The sequence below is a fragment of the Ochotona princeps genome, chromosome 19, assembly GCF_030435755.1.
Source record: "Ochotona princeps isolate mOchPri1 chromosome 19, mOchPri1.hap1, whole genome shotgun sequence".
NCBI classification, from domain to species: Eukaryota; Metazoa; Chordata; class Mammalia; order Lagomorpha; family Ochotonidae; genus Ochotona; species Ochotona princeps.
The window spans coordinates 43,585,938-43,610,168 of record NC_080850.1 but is presented as its reverse complement, the minus strand read 5'-3'; the positions used below and the strand labels follow the sequence as shown (position 1 = coordinate 43,610,168).

The 24,231-nt window shown below is 47.0% G+C and overlaps 1 protein-coding gene across 5 annotated transcripts in view; it reads left to right on the top strand.

Annotated features, from left to right (window-relative positions):
• SNCAIP (synuclein alpha interacting protein) overlaps positions 1-18,527 on the top strand; it is a 139,631-nt gene extending 121,104 nt beyond the window's left edge. For 3 of the 5 annotated variants that reach the window (XM_058677610.1, XM_058677611.1, XM_058677609.1), the window contains exons 8-12: positions 804-973; positions 6,096-6,188; positions 6,766-7,834; positions 9,019-9,089; positions 17,951-18,527. In XM_058677610.1, coding sequence (XP_058533593.1) covers positions 804-973; positions 6,096-6,188; positions 6,766-7,834; positions 9,019-9,089; positions 17,951-18,035 — 1,488 coding nt within the window. In that variant the 3' untranslated portion in view covers positions 18,036-18,527. Of the gene's footprint in view, positions 1-803; positions 974-6,095; positions 6,189-6,765; positions 7,835-8,952; positions 9,090-17,950 lie in introns of those variants that run through there. The other 2 variants (XM_058677613.1, XM_058677612.1) reach the window with 2 other exon arrangements.
• Positions 18,528-24,231: the final 5,704 nt, after the last annotated feature.

Here is a 24,231-nt window from a genome sequence, read left to right as displayed (position 1 = left end):
AGTGACTACGGCTGTTATCATAGTTTGTATCGTTAAAAACGATCCAGTTCTGTCATGTTCCATCAGCTCTCACCCCTCTAGTGCTGATACTTACCTGGGCCAGGCTCTGTGACACCCTACAAGCTTAGGAGCACTCAGATCTACTGCCATAGCAGTTTAAAAATCCTGAGACAATATGGGCTCCCCAGCCCAAGCTAGACTCGAGATGCCAGGGACAGCAAGTGAGGCATGGCCAGCCTCTGACACATAGCTCTTGTTCGCTGTCAATCCCAGCTTCAGTGAGGAGCTCAACTGGGGAGGAGCCTGCAGCATCTGCTCAGGCCACAGACACACTACGGCCCTGGCAGGAGTATGGAATGCTCCACCATCTGCCTACTGTCTGTCCTGCTACTTGTCCACCTGCATTAGCAGCTGTTGTCCTTAGGACAGGTTCCCAGAGCCTCAGAATATGGGGACAGGTACATACCACTCCTCTGTCCCCTTCCTGGTATCCTCAATTTCATGAATGGAGCCCACTGCACATCTCACCGTGAAAGGGCCTCTGTGAATTCAGCAACCCCTGTGCCACCCAGACCTCCCCTCTGTCCACAGCTTCCTTGTGGGGTGGGTTCTGCTGGGGCTGCCCTGCTGACAGAACACTAAGCGTCTGGCCGGGCAGGTGTTTTGCCCAGCACCCTGCCTCAGGTAACAGACGTTGAGATAACAGGCAAAGTCATGTTCCACGTTGTGTTACAGTCATTAGGAACCAGCGTTGCCCAACAGTCTGCATGCAATGACAGACACTTCTCTGCCTTTCCCAACAGACTCTGGTGGAATATGGAGCAAACGTGACCATGCAGAACCATGCCGGGGAGAAGCCGTCCCAGAGTGCCGAGCGACATGGCCACACACTGTGCTCCCGGTACCTGGTGGTGGTGGAGACGTGCATGTCCCTGGCCTCACAGGTGGTGAAGCTGACCAAGCAGCTCAAAGAGTAAGTGGTGTGTGACTCCCTTGGGCATCACCTGACTCGTGCTTGGCATGCTAAGGCACAGGTTGAGCTGGGGTGGGCATGCTTGGTTCCTGTTATAATGGGAATTCCAGGCATTCTCCTCAGCTGCTTTTCTTCCTCCGTCCCACGACTGCACAGACAGTGTCCCTGGGCAGATGGCATCTCTGCAATAACAAATGGCAATTAGACAGCATCGGGCAGAGCAAGCACCCTAGACAGAAAGTTCTGCCTGTGGCAGATGACAGCATGCCTCTGTTCTCACCAGGAGACGGAGAGCCCATTCGGATGCCAGCTGTGCCTAGTGTCCCAGGAAGCCGTCAGGGGTGCAGTGGGAGGGAGAAGGAGTGCCAGAGATCGACCAGGCTCGCACTTTTCCCCAAAAGTCAAATGCATATTTGGCAGATTTAAAATAAGTCACTTGATAAGCATCACAACACATTTACTATAAACATGAAGCAATGAAATCATGAATCCTCAGGATAGAAAACGCTGGTGGTGGTCAGTCAGCAGTTACTTAAACCCTGTGCCTCGCCTGAAGTTGGCGAGGTCATTAAGCAGGTACCCATTGGACAGGTCATTGTGCACAGGGAATCATTTCTGGGAGACGGCTGTGATTTGCTTGACAGAAGGGGGACCTGATGAGAATCTATCAGGGTGGGCCCTGGGGACGTGGAGGACTAAGCACCTGATGCCACAGAAGGGAACCAGAAATCACAGTGGCCAGCTTGGATGACAGGTGCCGTCCAGGAGATTGTGTCCTGTAAGTTTAAATCAGTATGAAAGGTACTATTGGTGGATTGGGGAGGAAAAACCTTGGGCATTACATTTCAGAGGGAAAACATACCAATTCCTACCTGTAAGATCTACATACATATGCACAGAAGTCCTTCAGAAAGTTCATGGAAAATACATACTTTGAAAAAACTATACATGCATTTCAAAAGCTTGTACACCAGAACAGACATGTATATTTCAGTTCCATTCCCCATGAACTTTTCAGAATTTCCCGTGTGTGTGTGTGTGTGTATGTATGCATACATACACATACATGTTAATACGTTGATTTCTGAATACAGCGTATTGGGGAAAGGCCTGGGGTGGCTGAGGCACCTTAGCTGACTGTGCATATGAGTCATGCCACAGATGACAAGGCTCTGGGCTCTCCGTCTCCATCTTCTCACTGCCACCTCAGAGGTGCAAGTCTCTGTCCCCGAATTCCTTCCCAGTACCTATCATGAGCTCTTTCATGAGTTAAGACTTTTGCTAAAAAAACAAGATGTGGGATTTTTTTTTTAAAATAAGGGGTTATTTTTGGGCTTGGCGGCGTGGCCTAGTGGCTAAGGTCCTCGCCTTGATCCCATATGGCTGCTGGTTCTAATCCCGGCAGCTCCACTTCCTCTCTGTCTCTCCTCCTCTCAGTGTATCTGACTTTGTAATAAAAATAAAATAAATCTTTAAAAAAAAAATAAATAAAAAATAAAATAAAATAAGGGGTTATTTTTAAGTACTTCCCCGGGACGGGGGAGCCAGGTTGGCTTGGACACCTCAATGGAATTCAAGGGAAAGTGCACATGACTGGTAACTCAGCAAGTGTCTCCCCACAGTGAATGTACTTATGTATATAGCTTTGGAGTATACCTTAGAAATACCTTTAGATGTGTATTTCTGAAAGTAAATTCCTAGGAAATACTGAAACAACAGGCTTACGTAATTGAAATATGAAGAAATACTACCTAATGTTTTTGCAAAAATATTCTCCAGTTGTCTGCTTGATCTGGTGGTATGCTCTAAAGGGAACTGAAGAAGGATCTCCTACAGTATTTTTCTAAACGTTCATATTCAGAGAGAAGGTGGTGAGAACATTCTTCTCCATCTTGGCCTCACAGAATCAAAAAGCTCCATGAGCCACAGCAGCTGTTTTGTTGGTGAACTGCTGAAGAATTAGGTCTTGAACCCCTCTCTGTTGATGATCCCAGCATAAAAGACTCATATTTGCTGCAGGTAACGGTCTCTCAGTGGCCTCCGGACTTGAATGCAATGAATTGGCAGTAGGACAATGACAAAGTAAATTATGAGAGATTATGTTATGGATTTAGTCTTCTGTTACCACGAACCTCGGTGAGGTTGGCAAGACTGGGCATCAGTGGAAGGATCTGCTAGTGAGTACCACAGCAGTCTACCTGGCAGGGCCCTGGATGCTGATAAACTCAGAAATGTCCAGAAGCAGAGAAGAAAGCTACCAGTCTTCCCAGTCCAAAATTCTGGGTGCAGACGCTCTTGGGGTCCATTGCCAACTCCTCATGAAATGGCAAGCCTCAGCTTCTTTGAGCTCCTTGTCAGCAAGTTAAAACTGTGTTGGTGTCCTGACCCACAACACCTTCAAGTGTGAGCTTGTTTGAAGATAGGGTCATTATAGAAGTCACCAAGTTGAAAAGCAGTCATGAGGCAGGCCTAATCCATTCCGACCAAAAGGAGGAAATGTTGACACCAAGGCAGTCACACATACAGTAGAGAGAACACCACAGGTATGTGGAGGCAAAGAGTGTGGCAATGAGTCTGTAAGACAAGGACTACCACAGTTAGCCAACTGCCAGAATGTGTCCGTGGACCCTTCCACAGCCCTGGCAGGAGCCACCTTGACCTCGGACTTCAGGTTTCTGCAATGGCGAGAGTCAGTTTCTGTTCTTGAAGCCGTGGGGCTTGTGGTGCTTGGTCACAGCAGCCCCGCAGCACTGACGCAGCAGACAACGGCTGCTGCATTTCCTTGCTGTGGAAGAAGCTGATTAGTCCTGTCTGAGGGTTTCTTGAGACCTTAAGAGGAGAGTCTATGTTGTCCAAGCATCAGGTACCCCAAGTGTTGCCTGCATTTTTCTTGACTGTGTCATAATTCACTGTAAGATCCTAGTTAAGCCTCTGTAAGGGACAGTAGTGTTTCTGAACCCCAAAACGTTTTTCCCTCAAGAACTGGACATGCAGTACCAACCAGCAACATGGGAAAAGTAGACCCTCTAATGAGTTTTTGGGTTTTTATGATTTCATGAAAACAGAGCCAGAGCACATCACAGACTGTGGCCAAATCCAGCAATGCCCCTGTGTTTGTAAATAAAATTTTATTGGAACATAGCCATGCAGTCATTTATGTGTTGTGTAGAGCTGGCACCATGCTATAGAGCACAGATTGAATAATTGTGATTGAAACCATATGGCTCAAAGCCCAAAATATTTATTCTGTGGCCTTTAATGAAAAGTTTGCCTACTTTAGGCAGTTAAATTTTCAATAGGTGAGTCTGGCAAGATCACTAAGATAACATGTGATCACAGACTTCTCCACTCTTAGGGATGGAAAGTCAGGACTCAGAATTATTTCCTGAGACAAGCAAAGAGAGTGCCTGAACCTTTGAGTGAAGCAATTCAGTGACTTGGCTCTACAGAGGCTGACCCAGGCACACAGGAGTTATGGAGTAGCAAACAATCCAGCCGACAGAACCAGGAGAACACTGAAATTCCTCTATCCAGTACCCATGGCTTGGCATCATTTTAACACTGCTCTTTTATTTAGTTCTGTTCCCCAGTTTAGAAGGGCTATTACCATTTTTGGTTCTCATTTTATATTTTCTCTTGTTCTATAACAGATTTTTCACAAAGTAAAGGTAGCATAAATGGACCTTACATATCTGTGGGTCAGGAGGCTGGGAGAAGCCTCCCTGGACTAATGTGAGATGCTGGCAGGCAGAGCTCCTTTCTGGAGGTTCTGGATTGGCTGTCGGCACAGTCAGCCCTTGGCAAGTGAAGGGTGGAGATTAAGCTCCAAGAGGCTGCTGAGTTCATGGCTCCTGGCCCTTTTCCTCCAGCATTCAGGGAGCAAATACAGGTTGAGACATTCTCATACTTTGACCCTAATATGAAGAGATTGGACCACCACCAGGAAATATAGGGTAATCTTCCCACATTAACATCAGTTGATAGGCCACCCTGATTGCCCATTGCCAGGTGAGGTGACCTTACACACCTTCTGGTGATTGGAGTGTAGAGGGATATCTCTAAGGACGGCATACTTGTAATTCAGAGCTCGGGAATCCATGATTAGTCTTCTTCAATGCACATTTTCGATGAGCTTATCAAAGATGTCCAGTGTCTGAATGGGCCTTACTGGTTAACCATCTCGAATCTGGACAGTCCTCAGGGAGCTCACAGGTACGGCTGCTGGGCTTCTAGTGTGCATGCTCAGATGGAGATCTCTGTAATCTGTGACTTTGAATTCTGAAGCACTTTCTGGTACACATGCTCTTATAACCAGAGGGAGTGTGTTTCTTCCACAGGGAAAAAAATTCATTGATTTTACGCAGAATGTAAGTAGTCTTCTTGCTTTATTGTTTAGTGCTTTTATGATAACTAAACTAATTACTGCAAAAACTCAGTGTAGAAGGAGTAATATTTTATTATCCTTCCACTTTTTCTATGTAAACAGCAAGTATAAGTCATCTTGAATAGCTTCTATTAGAACAATGGCTTATTCACTCGATCTTATTGATGAGCATTTATTTACAGTGTTTCACTAACCTGAAAATAAATACCCGTATGGGGACTTCTGATTTTTTAAGATTTTTGTGTTTTTGTTTGTTTGTTTCAAAGAATTACGCAGAGAAAGGGAAATATAGAGAGAACTCTTCCATCTGCTGGTTCAATCCCCTACCCCTCCCGATGGCTGTGATAGCTGGAGCTAAGCCATGCGAAACCAGGAACCAGGAACTTCCTCAGGGTCTCCCACGTGGGTGACAGGGATCTACGTACTTGGGATTCTTCTGCTTCTCTTCCAGGTACATTTTTGAGCAAGCAGATCAGAAGCGGAGAAGCTGGGACACAGACCAGAGTGCATGCGAGATGCCAGCATCATTGCAGAGATTTTAGCCACTAAGCCACAATGTTGGCCCCTTGATTTTTTTTTTTCCTTTAGAAAATGTCTGCAGTGCAAGGATGATGACCACACACACTGTCAAGGCTACTGAATTGATCACAACTTGCTGGAGAGTAAGGAAGACCATCGACCCACTCCCATGGTCAGGGCCAGTCACTAGAGGCTCACGGGTTTTCGTTGTTTCCGCAGACAGACAGTGGAGCGCGTCACCCTCCAGACTCAGCTGCAGCAGCTTTTGGAAGCCCAGAAATCAGAGGGCAAGTCTCTCCCTTCCTCTCCCAGGTAACTCAGCACTTGTGCTTTAGAATTCTGAAGTATTTTACATCCCTGAGCCTTCTTCAGGACTTCTTCTAATGTCTTCTGAGAGGGTGATGACAGAGAGCATTCTACTCTAAAGAAGAGGGATTTAAAATGAGCTATCACAGTGAACAAGGCAGTGGACATAAAGTCAGGAGACCTGGGCCGGTCTTGGATTCTGCCATTTGTTTGCTCCAACACTGTCACAAGTCACTTATTCCTTCTGCTTCTTTAATTTCTTCGTGTGTAAAGTGAAAATAAGGATGCATAGGTTTGTAAAGTTTTTCAAAATGGGACTGAGAAAATTCTTGCAAAGCTGATGTCTGGATAGTGAACCCACAGATGTGTTTAACAATCACAGTGGCCCCTGCATGTAGTGTGGGGCATGCTGTGCCATAGTGGTGGCTGTGAATTGCTTTGAAAAGACAGTAAGTGATTATGCTTAATTCCATTTGTGTTGGTTTCAAATGACTAGTGGCATTAAAGTCCTAGGAGCTCCTTGTGTCCTGGTCAGCCAATCCCAACAGGAAACCTTCTCTTACTTCCTCCCTCCTCTTTGCAGTTCCCCATCCTCACCTGCTTCTAGAAATGCCCAGTGGAAGTCTCCGGATGCAGAGGAGGAGTCTGCAGCCAAAAGCAAACCAGGGCTCCAGGAGGGGATTCCAGCGCTTGGCAGCCTGTCCACCTGCAGCCGGGCCAGGACCAGAGCAAAAGACGAAGATCCCGACAAAATCTTACGTCAGCTACTGGGCAAAGAAATCTCGGAGAATGTCTGCACCCAGGAAAAGCTGTCCCTGGAATTCCAGGATGCCCAGGCTTCCTCTAGAAACCCAAAGAAGATCCCAGTGGAGAAGAGAGAGCTGAAGCTGGCCAGGCTGAGGCAGCTGATGCAGAGGTCGCTGAGCGAGTCCGACACAGACGCCACCAATGCCGAGGACCCCAAGGCCACCCCGCTGAGGAAGCCTGAGAGACCCAGGCCGCAGCCCGTGGTTGAGAGCGTGGAGGGTGTGGACAGCACCGAGAGCCTGCACCTGATGATAAAGAAGCACAGTGTGGCGTCCACACGCAGGTTTCCTTTTGGTATCAAGGCTTCTAAGCCCCTGGATGGCCATAGCCCATCTCCCACGTCAGAGGGCAGCGAAGCAGACATGGAATCCCAGTACGTGAGCCCCGGAAGCACTGCCCCAGGCCAGGGCCCTGGAGACTCTGCTCAGCCCAGCCCCGACAGCCTTGCAGCCCAGAAGGTGGCCACCAGTCCCAAGAGTGCCCTCAAGTCCCCCTCGTCTAAGCGCCGGACATCTCAGAACTTGAAACTCAGAGTTACTTTTGAGGAGCCTGTGGTACAGATGGAACAAACAAGCATCGACCCAAATGGGGAGAGAGACAAAGACCGGGGCAGGACCGCCCCCCGGGCCTCCCCAGGTGGCGAGTCAGGGGATCAGCTGAAAAGGCCTTTTGGGACCTTCCGGTCCATCATGGAGACACTAAGTGGTAACCAGAACAACAACAATAACTCACAGACAGCCAGTCAGCTGAAGACCTCGACCTTGCCCTTAACCTCACTCGGAAGGAAGACAACAGATGCCAAGGGAAGCCTCGTGAGCTCTGCTGGCAAAGGAAAAAGCAAGGCAGTGAGTGCTTGTGGGACAGTTCCTGTCTTCCCCCCTTAAGTCCATCGTGTCCTGCCTGACGCTGCCACTGGGGCCCCAGCCATCCTGAGGGAATGCCTGGGAAGTCGGATTCATGGCCCTTTAGTGTACATTGCCTTTGCTCTCCCCCTGGAAAACTCTCTTAAGAGAGAATGGTAAATAAATCACAGAAAATTTCCATCTGGTCCTAAATCACCCCTAAATGTCTTGATCCTTGGGGCTTAGGACTCCTCAATTGGGAGGTGTTTGTTAGATGAAACCACTAATCGTGCAGGGTCATGGCCTTCCTGGGCACAGATTCGGCCCCATAAAGAGTTTGTTCTCCTCATGGGCCTGCCTCGTTTATTCTCAAACCCAGTGGAAAAAATGCATGAGTAGAGACCCATTGCTCAGTACTCTTAACTGCTTGACCTTGAACACACCACAGGGGCCTCCGCATTGGCGTTTTACAACACAGACCTACCAGTGTTCCTTAGAGGCCATTAGAGTGGGAAATGTTTGCCAGAACATGGGAGACGGCAGAGTGTGCCATGAACTACTTTTTTTTTCTTAGTTGCATTTATTGGGAGACAGTGTTCTGCAGGCCATGGTTTATATCCAGTGAGTAAGAGAGGTACACGTCTTTGAGGCAGTGTTTCCTGCATGTTCTGTGCTTGCCACATCCAGGAGCAGTGTAGCAGCCCTGTGCAATTCAGTGACTCAGACCATCCACCCAACAATTCAGAGGGGCCTCCACATACATCGTCACAGTCTTCATAGTTTGGAAAGTCCTATCCCAGTGAGGTCTAACAACTGTCCAAGTTTTTTTCTTACCAAATCAAGTTTTAGTTAGTGTCCCTCTGATTGAACAGAGAAACTATTGCTCACTTAGCACTTGCTACGGAGGACGCTGAAGCGTGAATGTTTTCAGCTAGAATAGGCACACTTGGACCCAAGACACCAAAAGTCTTAACCTTAAATCACTTGAATAAAACCTTCCAAGTAGCTCAGTGGGCTCTCTGGTTCAGTAGCACAAGAAGAACCACCTCAGCAGTGCTGGGTGCTCCTGCAGTGTGGGCTAACCCGTGCTTCTCTCATCTCTCCTGCATGCCTCGTGTCAGTTGGGCCTACGCACATGCTGAGCTGTTTGCATGTTCTCAGATGACTTTTTAATTGCACCTCTCTAGGGGATGTTTGGCAGCTGCGCCAGTCTGTCCTCTAGCATGTTGACTGAAGAGCCTCTGCGTGGCTGTGCACGGTACGTGGGGCGGGCAATGGCATTGTGCAGCACTGGCTGTGCCTTTGCTTTGAATTGCTTGAGCTGCTCTGTACGGGCCCCAGAGCACCTTTCAGCTGGGCGTGACGCCAGGGAGAGGGACACGTGGGCCAGCTCCCTCCCTAGCGGCAGGCGTGGGCTGGTGGCTGGGTCTTAGAGAGGAATCTGCTCCGTTCCTCACTGTGTAGCCTCCTTGCTTTTGGCACTCAGTCTTTGTTTCAGTGGCGTCAAGTAACAAGAAAGGGTTGAAATTAAATTTCCTGCCCTGGGTGGAGTGAGTCAGTCCCTGATCAGAATCAGAACTTTGAAACCGAGCTGGGGTTTCATTTCGGGGCTGATTACAGACCGAAGGCTCCTTTCGTCACCGTTCTGCTGATCTCAGGAGAAGCAAGGCTCTGCCACTATGAAAGTTCTCCAACTTGGCATTATAAACCGTAATCTCACTCCGTGAGCCAGTCTTGAGAGTGTCCCCCAGTGTCAGAGAAGAGGTTTGCAATGTGGAAACTGTGGACTGAGCCCACACAAGAGAGAGGCTCATGCCCCCGGTGATGAGCAGGCAGCTCATGGGGCCAAGCCCTCCTCCGACAGTGCTGGCACCTGCTGCCATTCTGGTGTGTGACTTCCCAGCGAGCAGAAAACACGAGGAGGAGGCAGGAGTAGCTCCTGGGCAGTGAATACGGTCAGCATCTCTTAAAACTGGTTTATTTCAGCAGGTAAACCCCTAACCCACTTTAAAGCAGGACTGACTTTTAAAAAAGAATGTATTTATTCAAAAGGCAGAATTACAGAGAGAGAAGTGTTCCATCCATTGGTTCACTCTCCAAAATGGCCAAAGCGGCCAGGGTTCCCCTGTGGGTGACAGGGGTCTAAGTACGTGAGCCATGTTGCATTGCTGTCCCAGGTGCATTAGCAGGGAGCTAGATTGGAAGTAGAGCAGCCTTCATATGAGATACCAGTGTTGGGGGCGGCAGCTCAGTCCACTGCCACAGTCCCAGCCCCCACCAACTAGCACTGTAAAATCATCTAAATTATTTTTTAAAAATCATGACATGCCATGTAGTACTTTTCCAGCTCCTCCAGGAAGAGGGAAGGATAGAGAAACAAGAAGCTGCAAGTTACAGAATTGAGTTCAGAATACTAAATCATGAAGAAATCATCCTCCTTTGGTTTCCCCCCCCCCTTAATCAGATTAATCTGTGCTTGGTCTCTATTGAGGCTGCAGGGGAAGCAAGCCCCTGTCCTTTTGAGGAGGTGCCCCTGGGGATCTCATTATTCTGGAGCTGAAGGCTGAGCCTTGGAGCTGCAGGTCACCAGTGTCTGCCTGGACCAGTCTCGCATGTTGCCCAGAGGTCAGGGGAGTTTGGCCAGTGCTGACAGCCGGAGGCCTGGAGTGAAGGAAATAGTAGAAGAATACCCCTTACCCTGCCAGACTTTGGAGTTAGCCCACTGTTGTCTCACCCCCAGCCCTGGCTCCCCACCCCCAAAGCCTTTCGCAGCCCCATGCTGGATCCAGTGTGTTGTGGTGCCAGGCAGATTTTGCTTTTGTCCATAAACAGACATCATCAACAACCCCCAGGGCAGAGAAACACAATGACTCAGAGGCAGCAGAAGGCCTGGGAGGGAAGGAGAAATGTTCTCCTTTGTGTGTCGCCCCTGCAGCTACCCTCGGAAGCCAACAGCAAGTATCCCAGCAGATTTTCCTGCCATAAAATAGCTCACCCTGTCTGCACAGGCAAGGGAGCAAAACTCAAGCACAGAACAAAGTGGTGGAGTTGCTGAGATCCACCCAGTCACACTTGCCCGCCCAGCTCAGGAGTGGCAGCCGGTTGAAGGCTCCACGTTCAAGCCCTCGCGCTCACTCGTTTCATATAATCATGGAGTTTGCTTTCAGCAGCAAACACTTAAACTCTGAAGTGTAAAATGCTCAGTGTGCTTCCCTAAGACTCTGACCCCTCCACAACTACTGTCTTGTTTATCGGCCTGTGCTTCATCGGGGCTTTAGTTTGACTTGAGTTTGCATAAAAGAGGGAACCCTGGTTTTTGCCTGCCAGAGTCCAGCTTCACTGAAGGCTTCAGTGTCACACACAGGCAGGGAGAAACTGACCCAGTTCCCTCGATAGAGGAAGCAAGGAGGCCTCTGTCCAGCTGACGAGGGTGGGATACCTCTTGGAAATCAAGGCTGGAGTGAGGAAATGTTGCCTGTCGCTGCTGTCCATGGAATCCTGCTGCAGTGAAAGTCTGTCCACAGTGGCGCAAGTCTTGGCCCAGGAAGTTGCTAGAAGGCCAGATGAGCTCCTTGTGTCAGATAATCAGGAGACTGATGGCAGTCACTCTACTGGAGTGGCCAGTGGGCAGGTCAGCACAGCAGCAGAGACAGGCATGGCGCAGTGTCCTGAGAAACTCCTTCCTTCCTGGTGAAAGAAACAATGATTATTGTAAACGTTAGCACCACGTCAGAAGGCCCTGCTTGCTGTTTATTTTTCTAAGCTGGTTACAGCTTGATAGCAAAGTAGCTGAGTTTTCTTTCCAGTGCCCTAAAGGTTAGATTCAACCCAATGACTTAAAACAGCTTTCCCAGTGTGTGTCAGTTGCAGAGAATGACTGGCTGTAGAAACGAGCAGCTTTCTCTTCACGTTGTCTTACAGGACAGTGCTAGCGATGACTAGTCTTAGAATGCCTGAGAAACATCCTTTGGTCAGTTCCAGTCTGTCTGGGACCTGAGTGTGCGGTTGGCTGAGGTTACTCACACCCGGAGGGCATCGCCTGCACCTTTATCCCAGGCCACACTGGCACTGTTGCCTGAAGGGTTAACATCAGGAAGTCCCCTACCCCAGCAGGCAGCATTCGAGGAGACTCATTTAAAAGCAAATAAGGGAAAATACCATTAGTGTGGGGTTTACTGCCAAGAAATGAGCCATACGAGTAGTTATGAGTTGGAGCCAGGGGATATTAGTTGTGGCAGTTTCTAGGTTGTCCAACAGCCACTTCCAAGGGACTAGTCCCTGGAGACCATGATGATGTGACAAATGCTGTGTGCAGTGACAGGTGAGAGTAGCCTGCCACACTCCCAGCACCCACAAACCCATGTCTCTTCCTCATCATATCGTCATACCAAACAGAAACAGGAGCCCAGAGACATCAGGAAAGCAGAGGCAAGGCCAGGGCCGGCACCTGCTCCCAATCAGTGTGCCTCAGTCATACCCCACCCTGACCCGACTGCAGCATTTCTAGAACCCTAATGGGGAAATGCAGTCAGCACTCAGAGGAGCCCCTGGTCATAGGGCACACGTGTGTCCTTGCCATACTTTCTGTGTATTGAGATAACCACATCTTCATCTTCAGTGGCTGTTTTCTGTGGGGGAAAGCATAGTGGCCAGTGTGCAGCCAGGCTGTGCTGGTGGCACAGGTAAGGGGTGAGTACCCCAGGGTGGGCCAGAGCTGACCTGTGTGACAGCCAGAACAGTATGCTAAAGATGAAAAAAAAGTGTTTAGTGAACTAATTGGTTCTTATCATACAGACCTCGTGGTTTCTACTCAGAAACCACAGCACCAGATCCTATGGCCTGAGGTGAGGTAGGTTTTTCTGTGTTTTCGTTTCCAATATGTGGCCACTGGAGTCCAGGGCTGACTACCAGGATCACCAGGCACTGAAAGGCAACAGCCAGTACAGAACCTGAGCGAATTGCCTATGCTCCAGGAGAGCCCTAGGGTGGTGCTGCACCTCACTCCAACTCTGCCTGACCCTGCACACAAATGGGTTTCACAAAGGGAACCTTTAGTATTTCTTACGAAAACTTTGTGCCTATGATGTTGTGTCTTGAGCCATTTCTCTACAAGAAGTGGAGTGAGTTTCTTCTTTGGAACCAAGCCATAGTTTTGGGTTGCCCTTGGCCGTTGCTTAGGACAACTGCAGGAGATTGCCTGCTACTGAGACAGAATCCTGTGTGCAGAGAACAATGTGCAGGGTACATGGAACAGTTTAGGAAGTCAGATCCCTCTGCTAGCTGACACAACTTAGTGAGTTCTGTGTCCAAGATGAAAGACAGGATGACTCACGTACGGAGTTTCCTTTCAGAGGCTCCTTGCACAATCTGGGAAAACGGCCCGCACCAGGAAGATGGGGAGAGCTCAGTGCTGAAGTATGATGAGCCACAAGGAAAACCCTATATTCCTCTCCAACCATTGCTCTGGGGAGGCGGGAAATGAACGTGGGGAATCCGCCCTAGAAACTAGTCATCCCTCCAGAGCGCATGCTCTCAAAAAGTGTGGAAAGAAAACGTCAGGATGCTCTCCCACCTCCACCCTCCTCCCCTTACTCCCTCTGCTCCAATTTGAGTATTGAGACCCCAAAGGAGTGTATTCTAGCAGTACCGGGCTTGCAGTGCAGGTCTGCCACCGCTAGGGGCACCTTAGTACATTGAAAGAGCCTAAATGTTCTAGAAGTCATAGTGCGCATAGGTTTAAAACGACCAACTGAAGGTTTTCCCCAAACACCCTTCAGTGCCTGCTCCAAGCATTTCCTTCCTCGAAGTCCCTAAGAGAGGACTTCAGTATGTGTGTGGGAAGATGAATTCCCGTTGGAAAACACTTGGAATCTGTATAGGACTTGGTCATCATATGCATCTTTTGGAAGCATGGTAAATTCTAAGAATGGGCGTGAGTTTTGTTTGCACATTGACCCTCGACAGCGCCATGCTGCTCTGGTTTGTAAGCTTCAGGATCTAGCTTGGCACTGGGCACTTGGCAGGGGTTTCACAAATACTTGGAGAAAGGCTACGTCAGGGGAGGAAGAAGAGAGAAAGGAAAACAAACAAAAAGGCTCCAAAACTTTGTTCTGTGTCCCAAGTTCACCTTCCTCTTGTGAGTTTCGGTTGGGGTACTTTATGCTGGGACCTCCCCCACTTTCCCCTCTCCGGTCATTGGAATTTATGGCTCTTCTATCCATGTGACTCTGAGCAGGTCCCCAAATTAGCAAGGCATCCCTGTTTTGACCGTCTGTGGAATGGACCACTTGATTCTGATCCTGTGAATTTCTGCGTGCTGTGAACCAGGCAGATGGGACAGGGTGTGCCCCCACAAGTTAAAAACTACTTGGAAAAGGGACTGTTACTGACCGTCACACCTTTCCCTTCCACTTTTGGTCATTAAGGAGTACCCAATAATGCAATCAGGGAGTGGCAGATGAGCTGAACCATTCTTGCCAGAGCTACTCCAGTTCTTTGGAGTATTAGCACTTCAGGGCAGGTGATTGCTGGGCTCCAGGGGGGTTGCATTATCTGCATATTCTTCAGATCCGTGCCTTAAGTGAACGTGTTCCTTGGTGTAGACTCACCTGCTAGCCATGCCAAGTTGTGTCCCCTAAAGTATTCTTTTCAGTGCTTTTTCACCATTACCCCCCTGGTGACCAAGTAGAAATGTCCACAAAGATATAAATCGTTTTACATTTCTGTTTTTAGTTTCTTATCCAAGTAGTATAGCTACATGTAGTAGTAACACTGGCATTGCGACCATAAATGGCTGTCCCTGTGCCTTGCCCATCCCACACCCCTGAACCTACCACTGGCCTTTCCTTCACATGATTTTCCTAATACTTTCCCATTTGTGAACACTATGCTCCCATTAGAGTTCCATTTCAATTTCTCTGTTATCTGTTGGCTTACTACTATGGCAGATAATAATGATGATTGGATGTACAGTATCCCAGAAAACATTCCAGGCATTTTATACATGTTTATTATTTGAACCCCCCTAGTAACACTCTGCAGCAGACATGTTTATTATCCAAGTTTGGCATACTGGATAATAGATGGTTATGTATCTTGACCAGGGTCACACAGCCAAGATGGTGACAAACTGTGGAGTCAGGATTTGAACTCCGTCTGGTTCGAGAAAGTGGTGCATACTTTTATCAGTGAACCAAATTTGCGGGCCTCTGGTTGAGCATACAGCACTGGGTTACATCCTCACACCTGGGCTCACCTGGGCTCACATCCACCAGCTTCTCCTCCCCTGCCAGGATAGCAGGAGTTAAATCCACCTTTGTCTCCATTGTGGCTTTCTGAATGGTAATCACAGTGAATCCACATGGTCCCAGATTAAAGTTTCTTTCTTGTTTAAGTTTGTACTATCCCTGGCAATAATTTAATGTCTTGGCTCACCATCACTCTCTAAATCTTCTGTTTCTCTGCTGAAGACAGAAGCCACCTTTGGGTTCTTTCATATAACCTAAGTGCTCTTCATTTCTCTCTGTGCAGGGAGGGTCCCTTCATCCTGCCTCAGGCTGCATGGTGGCTACCTGGCCCAGGGCACAGCTGAACCCCTGGCACAGCCCTATCCTCATTGCCTGAGAATTTCTCTCTGGCTTCTCTCCTCTACAGACTTATTTCCTGCACCTGTCTGTTCCTTGTTTTGGTGGATTCTGCTTTGGTAAGCAGATGAATAGATGCTAAGTTTCTTGAGACCTTGACTATCCAAAACTCTCCTAAGTTTACTAGATGAGGGGTGTGTGGACTGGGATAGAATTCTAGGCGGAAACGATTCTCTCCCAGAATCTGGGTGATTTAGTCACTCCATTTTCCATTGCTTGCATGTGTCTGTGAAGAGCCCATGCCTGTCTGAGTGCTAATTGCTTGAAAACTTCTATAATCTATTTTCCCTAAACTTTTGATGTCTTCACACTTCACCGACCTGTGGGTCTATTTTCATTCCTGGGCTGTGCACCCAGTGGGCTTTTAAACTCCAGAGTCTTGTGTGCTTCAGTTATGGAAAATGTAAAATTTCTTTGACAATTTTCCCTCTTCCATTTTGTCTATTTCTGCTGAAAATCCTCTCATTCTGTTTTTGGACATACTGATCCTGAGGTTTTCTGTTTGTGCTTCCTGTTTTACCCACACTTTTATCTTTGTCATCTTACATTCTAGCATTTTTGCTGACATTTCCCTGCCACCCTAGCTATTGGGTATCTTTTGTAGCAACAGTATTTGTTTCCAGTATTTGGGTTTCTTGTGGCTTCTCATTTGCTGTTGGAAAATATATATCTTATCTAAATGTTGACAGTCAGATACAATTTATATTTTTTGCTTCCCATTTGTAGTAAAGGTTGTGTACTTACTTCTTTTTTAGGATTTATTTATTTTTATTGGAAAGTCCGTTATACAGAGAGATGGAGAGAAAGAGAGAGGGAGATCTTGTATCCATTGAGTCACTCCCCAAATGGTCACAATGGTCAGTGTGAGCCAATCCAAAGCCAGGAGCCTCTTCTGGGTCTCCTAAAAGGATGCAGGGTCCCAAGGCTTTGGGCCATCCTCAACTGCTTTCCCAGGCCACAAACAGGGAGCTGGATGGGAAGCGGGGCCACCAGGACATGAACTGGTGCCCATATGGGAGTCTGGTGTGTGCAAGGCGAGGACTTCAGCCGCTAGACTGGGCTGCTGCGTTGTGCCCTTGTACTTTTCTCTTTTTTTCTTTTTTTCTTTTTTTTTTTGCCTAACATGTTGGAGGCCTTTACGTATTCACGTGCAGAGAGCTTCTTGGCTGTTTTCCACACTTGCTGTCGTCTTCAGAAGTGCATGTTGGTCCTCTTTCCTGTAACATAATTACAAGTCAGCATGCTGGGCTTGCTGACTGAAAGCCTAGATTTCTGCTTTTTCTGCACTGCTAAATCATTCCCAAGTGCCCATCTGCCCTCCCTCTTCTGAATAAATACTAAATACGGTTAGCATTTTTCTATTATCATTTCCTCATCCGTTTTCCTTATTCCTATAGGATCAATATGCCTTTTAAAGTTTACTGATTTTCATTTTAGTGTTGTGTTGAATGCAAGATGATAAATGTGTGTGGGGGCTGGCACAGTGGTGTAGCAAGCTAATCCTCTGCCTGCAGCACAGGCATCTCATACGGTTGCCAATTCTTATAATTCTTATCTGACTGCTCCACTTCTGATCCAGCAAACTACTTATGAACTGGGAAAGCAGCAGAGGATGGCTCAGCTCCCTGGGCTCCCTAGGACTCCGAGCAAGCTTCTGGCTTCAGGTTGGCTCATTTCCAGCCATTGCAGCCATTTGGGGGGTGAACCAGTGGATGGAAGATCCTTTCCGTGTCTCTCCTTCTTTCTGTAAATCTTCCTTTGAAATAGAAAATTTTAAAGTGAATGCTAAATGTGTGTAATTAGAAATGCCTAGAACACAGTTTGGTTAGCAAGGAGTTTCTTTCTTGTTCCCTTTCCCTTTGTTGTCAATGGATAACTCTCTGATGCTTTAGTCAAAGGAATAAGTAGGGATAAGAACTGTGACTTCCAGGTCACCATCAAGCCACGTCATCATTCGATGTGTGCTAGAACCCTGAGAGCAGGCTGCGTGGCCTTTGCAGGTTTTCTCTCGTGGACCAGTGGGAAGTGATCGGCAGCCTTGCCTGCTCTCAGGAGATGGCGCATCTTTGACAGTTTTCTTGGAGGAAAAAAAAGTGTTCCCAGAAAATTTATGTAGAAGTGCATGCCAGTCTCTTGTTCCTACACAATTAGCGGTTCTGCACATCTCTGCTTGGCTCTGGTAAATGCACTTGATGGTGGGACACCAAGATTCCAGTCATTATGACTGAGAAATTACTTCTGGAGCTGAAAAACAAAGTTCAGTCATTGTGTATTAGGAGTTTTATGTTACTGTTGCTTTTATTGTTTTAAGAGTGGTTTATATAAAAAGAGAATAATTTCCCTGTTGGAATGAAGTGTTCTTCAGTGTGGTTTGTATGTGGATAATTTCCATTTTTGGTGAAATGTTTAGTGGTAGTCTCTTGTAACTTGACTATGGTTTTATCTAATTTGGGCTTGTGGTTTTTCTTCTACTTAGGCATAATGACATCAATAGAAAAATGAAGAAATCCTACAGCATAAAGCACATTGCTGAGCCAGAGTCAAAAGAACTCTTCTTGTAAATTCGTTTTTTGAATCTCTCATCAATGTCCCTGGGACACCATTGGAAATTACCGGATATAGATCCACCTCAACACCACCTCACCAGCAGAAGAATAAAGTATCAGGATGCCTTAAATTTATAGTATTCAACTCTCTAGGATACATTTTTGGGGATGATAAATGTATATAAACTTGTTTTTAAAGAGATGCTGTTTCAAAGCATGATTGGTTAAGTGTTTTTTAATATTGGATGGAGCCAGCCCACATACAGAACACTGACCCAGCCATGTTCATTTCATGTTCCAGTTGCATGCGTGTTTGCTAACGTTGGCTGAACTTCCCTGTCCCCGTAATTATGGGCTCTTTTGGCTCAGCTCCTTCATGAGACCAGGTCAGTGGTATTGTTTCCTGTCATTTCTACTTTTTGTATAAAGGAAATAAAACACTGTTAACAGCTACCTATAAAGCTTGGGGAACCCTACTTTGTAATAAATCTATGATGTTCTGATTTCTAAGGGACTTTGAAAGTGTTTTGAGTGCTGATATTTGATTTCAGGAACAAACTTCCCAGTTTAGTGCTTTCCCGTAGGAGTCAAATAAAACTGTGTGTTTCATGAAGTACTGAAGGATCAGACAAGTATACAAAGTGAAGTCAGTTCCTTCTGCCTTCTCAAATCTCAGCATTGACATGGGAAAAATACTAGCAACAATGAAGGATTTAACCGCGTCGTGGGTCTCTTTATTATGCTTCTGACACGTTATGAGACCTGTCTAATCCCTTTAGGAGACAGCGTGGAGCCCAAGTTCATAAGGCCCCTATTGTTGATGCAGGTTTTTTCAATCCGCGGTAAGCCCCACGTTCCAGAAGGTTTTTTCCTATCGTGTAAGATGTTGAAACTACAGGAGTTTTATTTTCAAAGTGTTGGCATGGCCTGTAAGAGACCTTTCAAGTTGAAGTTTGAAAGTAGAATGTAATGTTACCCGTAGGAGGGAGAACTATCTGTTGTCACAGTTAGCAGCAGTGTTACCGCAGTTCAGTGTACACCAGTCTGTCCCCTGGGGCACAGAATTTTATTAAGAAGTGGGAAGTCATCTCGTATATGGGGGCTGTCCCACAAACTTGGGCTTGGTGAGCTACAAGGCGCTACAGAACAGTTGCATACTTAGGTGCCTTTAAGACATCATTCTGTGATGATAACGTGGCTCATTTTATGGATTAGAAGATGAAACTTCAGGAAGTTTTAAGTCCAATCTGCAGGGCAGCTTTGCTCATGAATGGCAGAATTGGGCTTTCAGACAGATTTGCTCTCTGTCCCACTGTGAGTTCCACCCTATGCTCTCTCCACGGTGTGTGACCATTGGCTTGGCACACAGGAATCAGGGTTTGGGCGCTGTCTCTACTTCTGGATGCCTGTTTGGTCTTCAGCGTGGGGTACTGGCTCCTCTGGAAGTTCACGTGAGGGCAAAGTTTGCCTGCATCGAGGAGGTAGGTTCCTTCAGACTTGGAGAGCTATGTGTGTGAGACACAGTCCCTTTGCCTCTGTCCTTGTTTGGAGTCCCATCTGTTGCTCCTGCATTTCTTCCATGTCTCTTTCTCATGTGGGATGCCCCGTCTCCATGTTTGTCCCCACATTTCACAGAGTTATCCTGTTGCTTGAGGTTCTCCTTGGGAATGTACAGCAAGCGTGCGTGCACACACGGAGTTCCGTGTTTGCTGCTTGTTGGGGAGGTGAGCCTTGAGTCCCACCAGGAGCCAGCCTTGGTCCTGGCCCAGAATGGAAGCTCCTCAGCTCCTCAGAAGGATGCAGGGGGCTGGGCAATCTGTAGAGACCTGCTAAGCCATGGTTCCCAATAAAACAGCAGAGAGCATGTCAAGACTTTGAAAGACAGTGTGCTGCCTTCATCTCGACACCTGGCATCTCCAGTTGTGCAGCACTGAAGACAGGAGCTGCAAGAATAAGACGCATGAAATCAGGAAAATAAGGCAGGGTCAGGGTACAGTGGACGACAGTGCATCCTGTGTGTAAAACACTGGCCTTTAAATCACATGTGAACACATCTTTCCTGCCCAGGTTCCTGTGAAACAGGTTCATTATGCTTGCTGCAAGTGCGTAGAGGTGGTGGCTTTCCTTGCCACAGGCTTGGCTTTGTTGCAGCATTTTTTCCAAATGAAAGCACAAACTCTGGATTTCCCTGTAGACACTGAGGCACATCTACATGTTTAAGAGAGACTGAGTGTGTTTCCTTTTAGGAAGTGGAAGCTTGTGGTCCCTGCCCTCACTCCCTCTCGGTGAAATCATCGCGTTCCGTCCCCATACGTGACTGTACATGGGGAAATGCAGCTCCCCTGTGAACAAACAGTCATGACCCCTGTGAGCATCTCTCAAAGACTGGCTTTTATACCTCTGAAGAGACTTGCAGTGCCCCAGCTCAACACATCAGGTTTAAAGCAAGTAACCATCCCTACTCTGAATGGATTGAATGCCCCTTCTTTATTCTCCTAAAACATGGATAACAAGGCTTCAGCCCTAATTTTAAAATACATGACAAGGTTGGAAATGGGGATAAGCTGTTCTGAAGATCTCTTTCAAGAAGCAGCTCTGGATGTTTTTTTCTCCAAGTGAATAGTCAAGCAATATGATGGCACAAGATAGAGGAAATGCCTGTCAATATTTGATTTCCCAAGTTACACATTCATTTCTTTGTCAGTGTCTACTGCTTCACTTAGTGCTAGTTGAAACAATTTAATACAGAATACGGAGTCCATTGCAACAGTGCTGGTGCCCTTTCCCCTCTGTGTGCTGCTCAAGCGCTCAGTGTGGACAGATGCACATTCATGCTTGTGTCTTCTCTGATAGGGTTTCCCTCTACTCTTTGTTGCAATGTTCTACATAATTTCTCAAGCAAGCACTTGATTGCCGTCTCCTAATGAGACCCTCAGTTTTACAGAGGTCAACAGAATCTGTTACTCTATCTCATGGTTGGTGATTATCAGATAGCTTACTGGGAGCTATTTTCAGCACCCTTCCCTTCACCTTGCCTTTCTTCTCACCTCCGCCCCGTTGCTCTCCTTCCGTCCCTGCTTCGTCTTCCAGTTCTTTCTCCCGTTTCCTTCCTTCCCGTACTGTCACCCTCCTTCTTCACTCTCATCTTTCCTCCTCTCCTCTCTACACTCTGCAAGATCCCTAAGCCCTGATTCTAGGATATTCCTTGGAAGACAGCTGCCAGAGGAACTGTGGGAAGGAGCAATGTGCAAGACCCAGTTTTACAATGAAAAGTAAGTTGCTGCTCTGGCCAAGCCTGCAGGTAAAGCAAGCGTCTTTCAGTTTGCCCATGAGTTCGTGTAAGTGCGACTGAGCTCATGCCAAGAATGTAGCCCTGTGCTAGGTCCTTGCTTGAATCTGCAAGACCCAGGCCTTGGTATCAGCCATCCTGGGGGCTTACAGAGATGGATAATCTACCCAGTTGTGCATTTGGAAAGGCTTGTGGGAGGAAGAATTCTAATCGCTTTGTACCAGTGATTCTCAACCTTAGTTACACAGTAGAATCCCTGGGAGGAACTTTGAAAGCCCTGATGCCCAACGGAGCCCAAGCAAATAGAATCTGTTTCTTTGGGTAGAACTCAGACATCAGTATTAAATCAGTATGTTATACAGTTGGTTTGAAATTGGTACATAATAGTTGTGCATACAATGACACCTCAGAAAGATTCATGGTAATGTACATCATGACAAAATCATGCATGAATTTCAAATGTTTTATAGCAAAGTAAACTTATCTTTGAACTCTTTTTTCCACAAACTGAAATACTGTTGTGTTCATGGAAAACAATGATATTTTAATCAAGATTTATTTTTAATTGAAAGAGAGTTACACAGAAAGAAGGCATGACACAGAGAAAATCTTTTATCTACTGGTTCACTCCCCAAATGGCCACAGCTGCCAAAGCTGAACAGACCCAAGGCTAAGAGCCAGAAGGTTCTTCTGAGTTTCCCACTTGGGTGCAGTGACCCAAAGACTTGGGCCATCCTCCATTACTTTCTCAGGTCATAAGCAGGGAATGGATCAGAATTAGAGCAACCAGACCAGGACAAGGGCCCATATGGGATGCCAGTGCCACAGGTGGAAGCCTAGCCTACTGTGCCACAGAACTAGCCTTACAGTACGATGGTTTTATCTGTGTACACAGTTAGCATATCCAGTCCCACAGATATGGATCATATCTTTCTATTGGGAGCCTTCAACATCTCCTCTGGCGTTTTTGAAATATTTAGTAAGTTATTCTTAACTGTTGTCACCCTGCTGTGCTACAAAACATCAAACCTACTCTTTGAGTTTATAATTTTGTGCGCAGCCAAAAGCTCTGCTTGTCCTCTTTCCCTGCTGACATCCCAGCCCCTGGTAACCACAATTACATTTTTTATTACATAGGACCAGTTTTCTTGGCTTCCACGTGTGAGTGAGGCCATGCAGTGTCTGGCTGTCTCAGTCTGGCTTATCTCAGTTAAGTGTAGTGTCCTTGCACTCAGCCTTGGTGCTATGAAAGACAGCATTTTCTTCTTTATGCCTAAGTAATATTCCACTCTGTGTCTCAACCACATTTCTGTACCCAATCATCTGCCAGTAGACACTTAGGTTGACACCATACATGGGTTCTTGTGCAAAGTATTTGTGTAAAATAATGTGCAACAAGTTGTAATACCAGTACCTTGCTAACCCACAGTGTGGTCAAGAAGTATGAAGTTGGCATTAGCTATGAGCTTGTTAGAAATGTGGGCTCTTCCAGATTCACCATGGCCTCAAATGTTGGCATCATGGTGCCCTGAGACAATATTTCAGAAAAATGATTTAACGGGTGAGGATCCTGCCCTGAAAGGAACAGTCCTCCCCAGGCTGGAGTGGGACGTGGAGAAGAGGCTGTTGAGTGTTGTAGAGGGGTGTGTGCAACACATAAAGCATTTGGATGTCATCTGCAATGCTGCAATTTCATGTGTGGGGAATTTTTAAAATTGTTCTTGCAGAAAGCAAGGCGTTTCTAGAGGGATTTTGGGGAAGATGGAGCAATGCTTTTTCAATGCAAGATGGGATTGTTGCATATTTACGTTCATCAGAAAGGGCCTAGGCTTTCCATTCTTATGCAGTGTTTCTCTAAACTGCCTGAATTTTGTTTATAGATGTCAGATCACCAGCAAGCTCCCCCATCTGGCAATGGCATAACCAAGACTGAAGTGTGCCAGAGATTGGATCCTTGCCCCATACCGTTCTCCAACCACCCTGCAGCTGCTCTTTATGGAAGACCTCAAAGAGACTCATTATGTAGTAAGGTGTTCTGCTGTGGGTCAGATGTGTTTCTTTCTTCACATAGCTCAGGCACACATTGGGTGCCTGCTGTGTACACAGCTCTGTTGTAGGTCCTACATTTGTTAGTGCCTTCGATGACATGTGGAAAGTCTGAGTGAAGCAGGTAAGTTTGAAAGACGCTGTGATCGGTGGTGATGGGCCAGTGTTTATGCTTTATCAGTGTTTATGCTCTAAGGAAAATCTTCACGCCAGTGTTCCTCCAGTTAGGATCCTTGGAAGAATAACTTAAATCCTATTACTGTTGTAGAAAATACCACTTCCTTTCTCAGTATCCTTTCTCCCTAAAAGATCCAGTGAAAGGCCCCAGGTGAAATAACCTTCCCTGATGTCCTTGGCACTAAAAGGGCTCACACAACCTGAGCTGGCCAGTGAACTCAGGGAGGATTTGCAGCCTGGGGCCTGGGGCCTGGAGCTCGGGGCAGCTCTGTGGAGGAAGCACCTTAGCCTCACGCTCTGTCCCAGCATTTTACTTTCTGCTACCTGGCCATGCAGCACTGCTTCATCAACCCAGAAGTCCAGAGTCAGGTGTCAGAAAATGGAAAGAAGAGGGAAGGAACTTGTCTTCTTCAGTTCTGCCACAAGACCTGAGGCACACCCCGCATTTCTTGTTGGATAAAACCAACTCTGCCAAGGGACTAAATCACCAATATGTGGTGTCTGGAAGGGGCAGAAAAGCATAAAGCCAAACTAGTATACTCAGTTGGCAGAACAGGTGTGTGTATAGGCTGATGAAACAGCACAGCCTTCCAGGGTATTCTGTTTGTCTCCAGGTTTGGGGGGCATTAGCTGTGCAGCAGGATTGAAGTAGGTGTGGCCAGCTGCTCTGTCCACGACACCTAGTAAATCCTGTAGCAT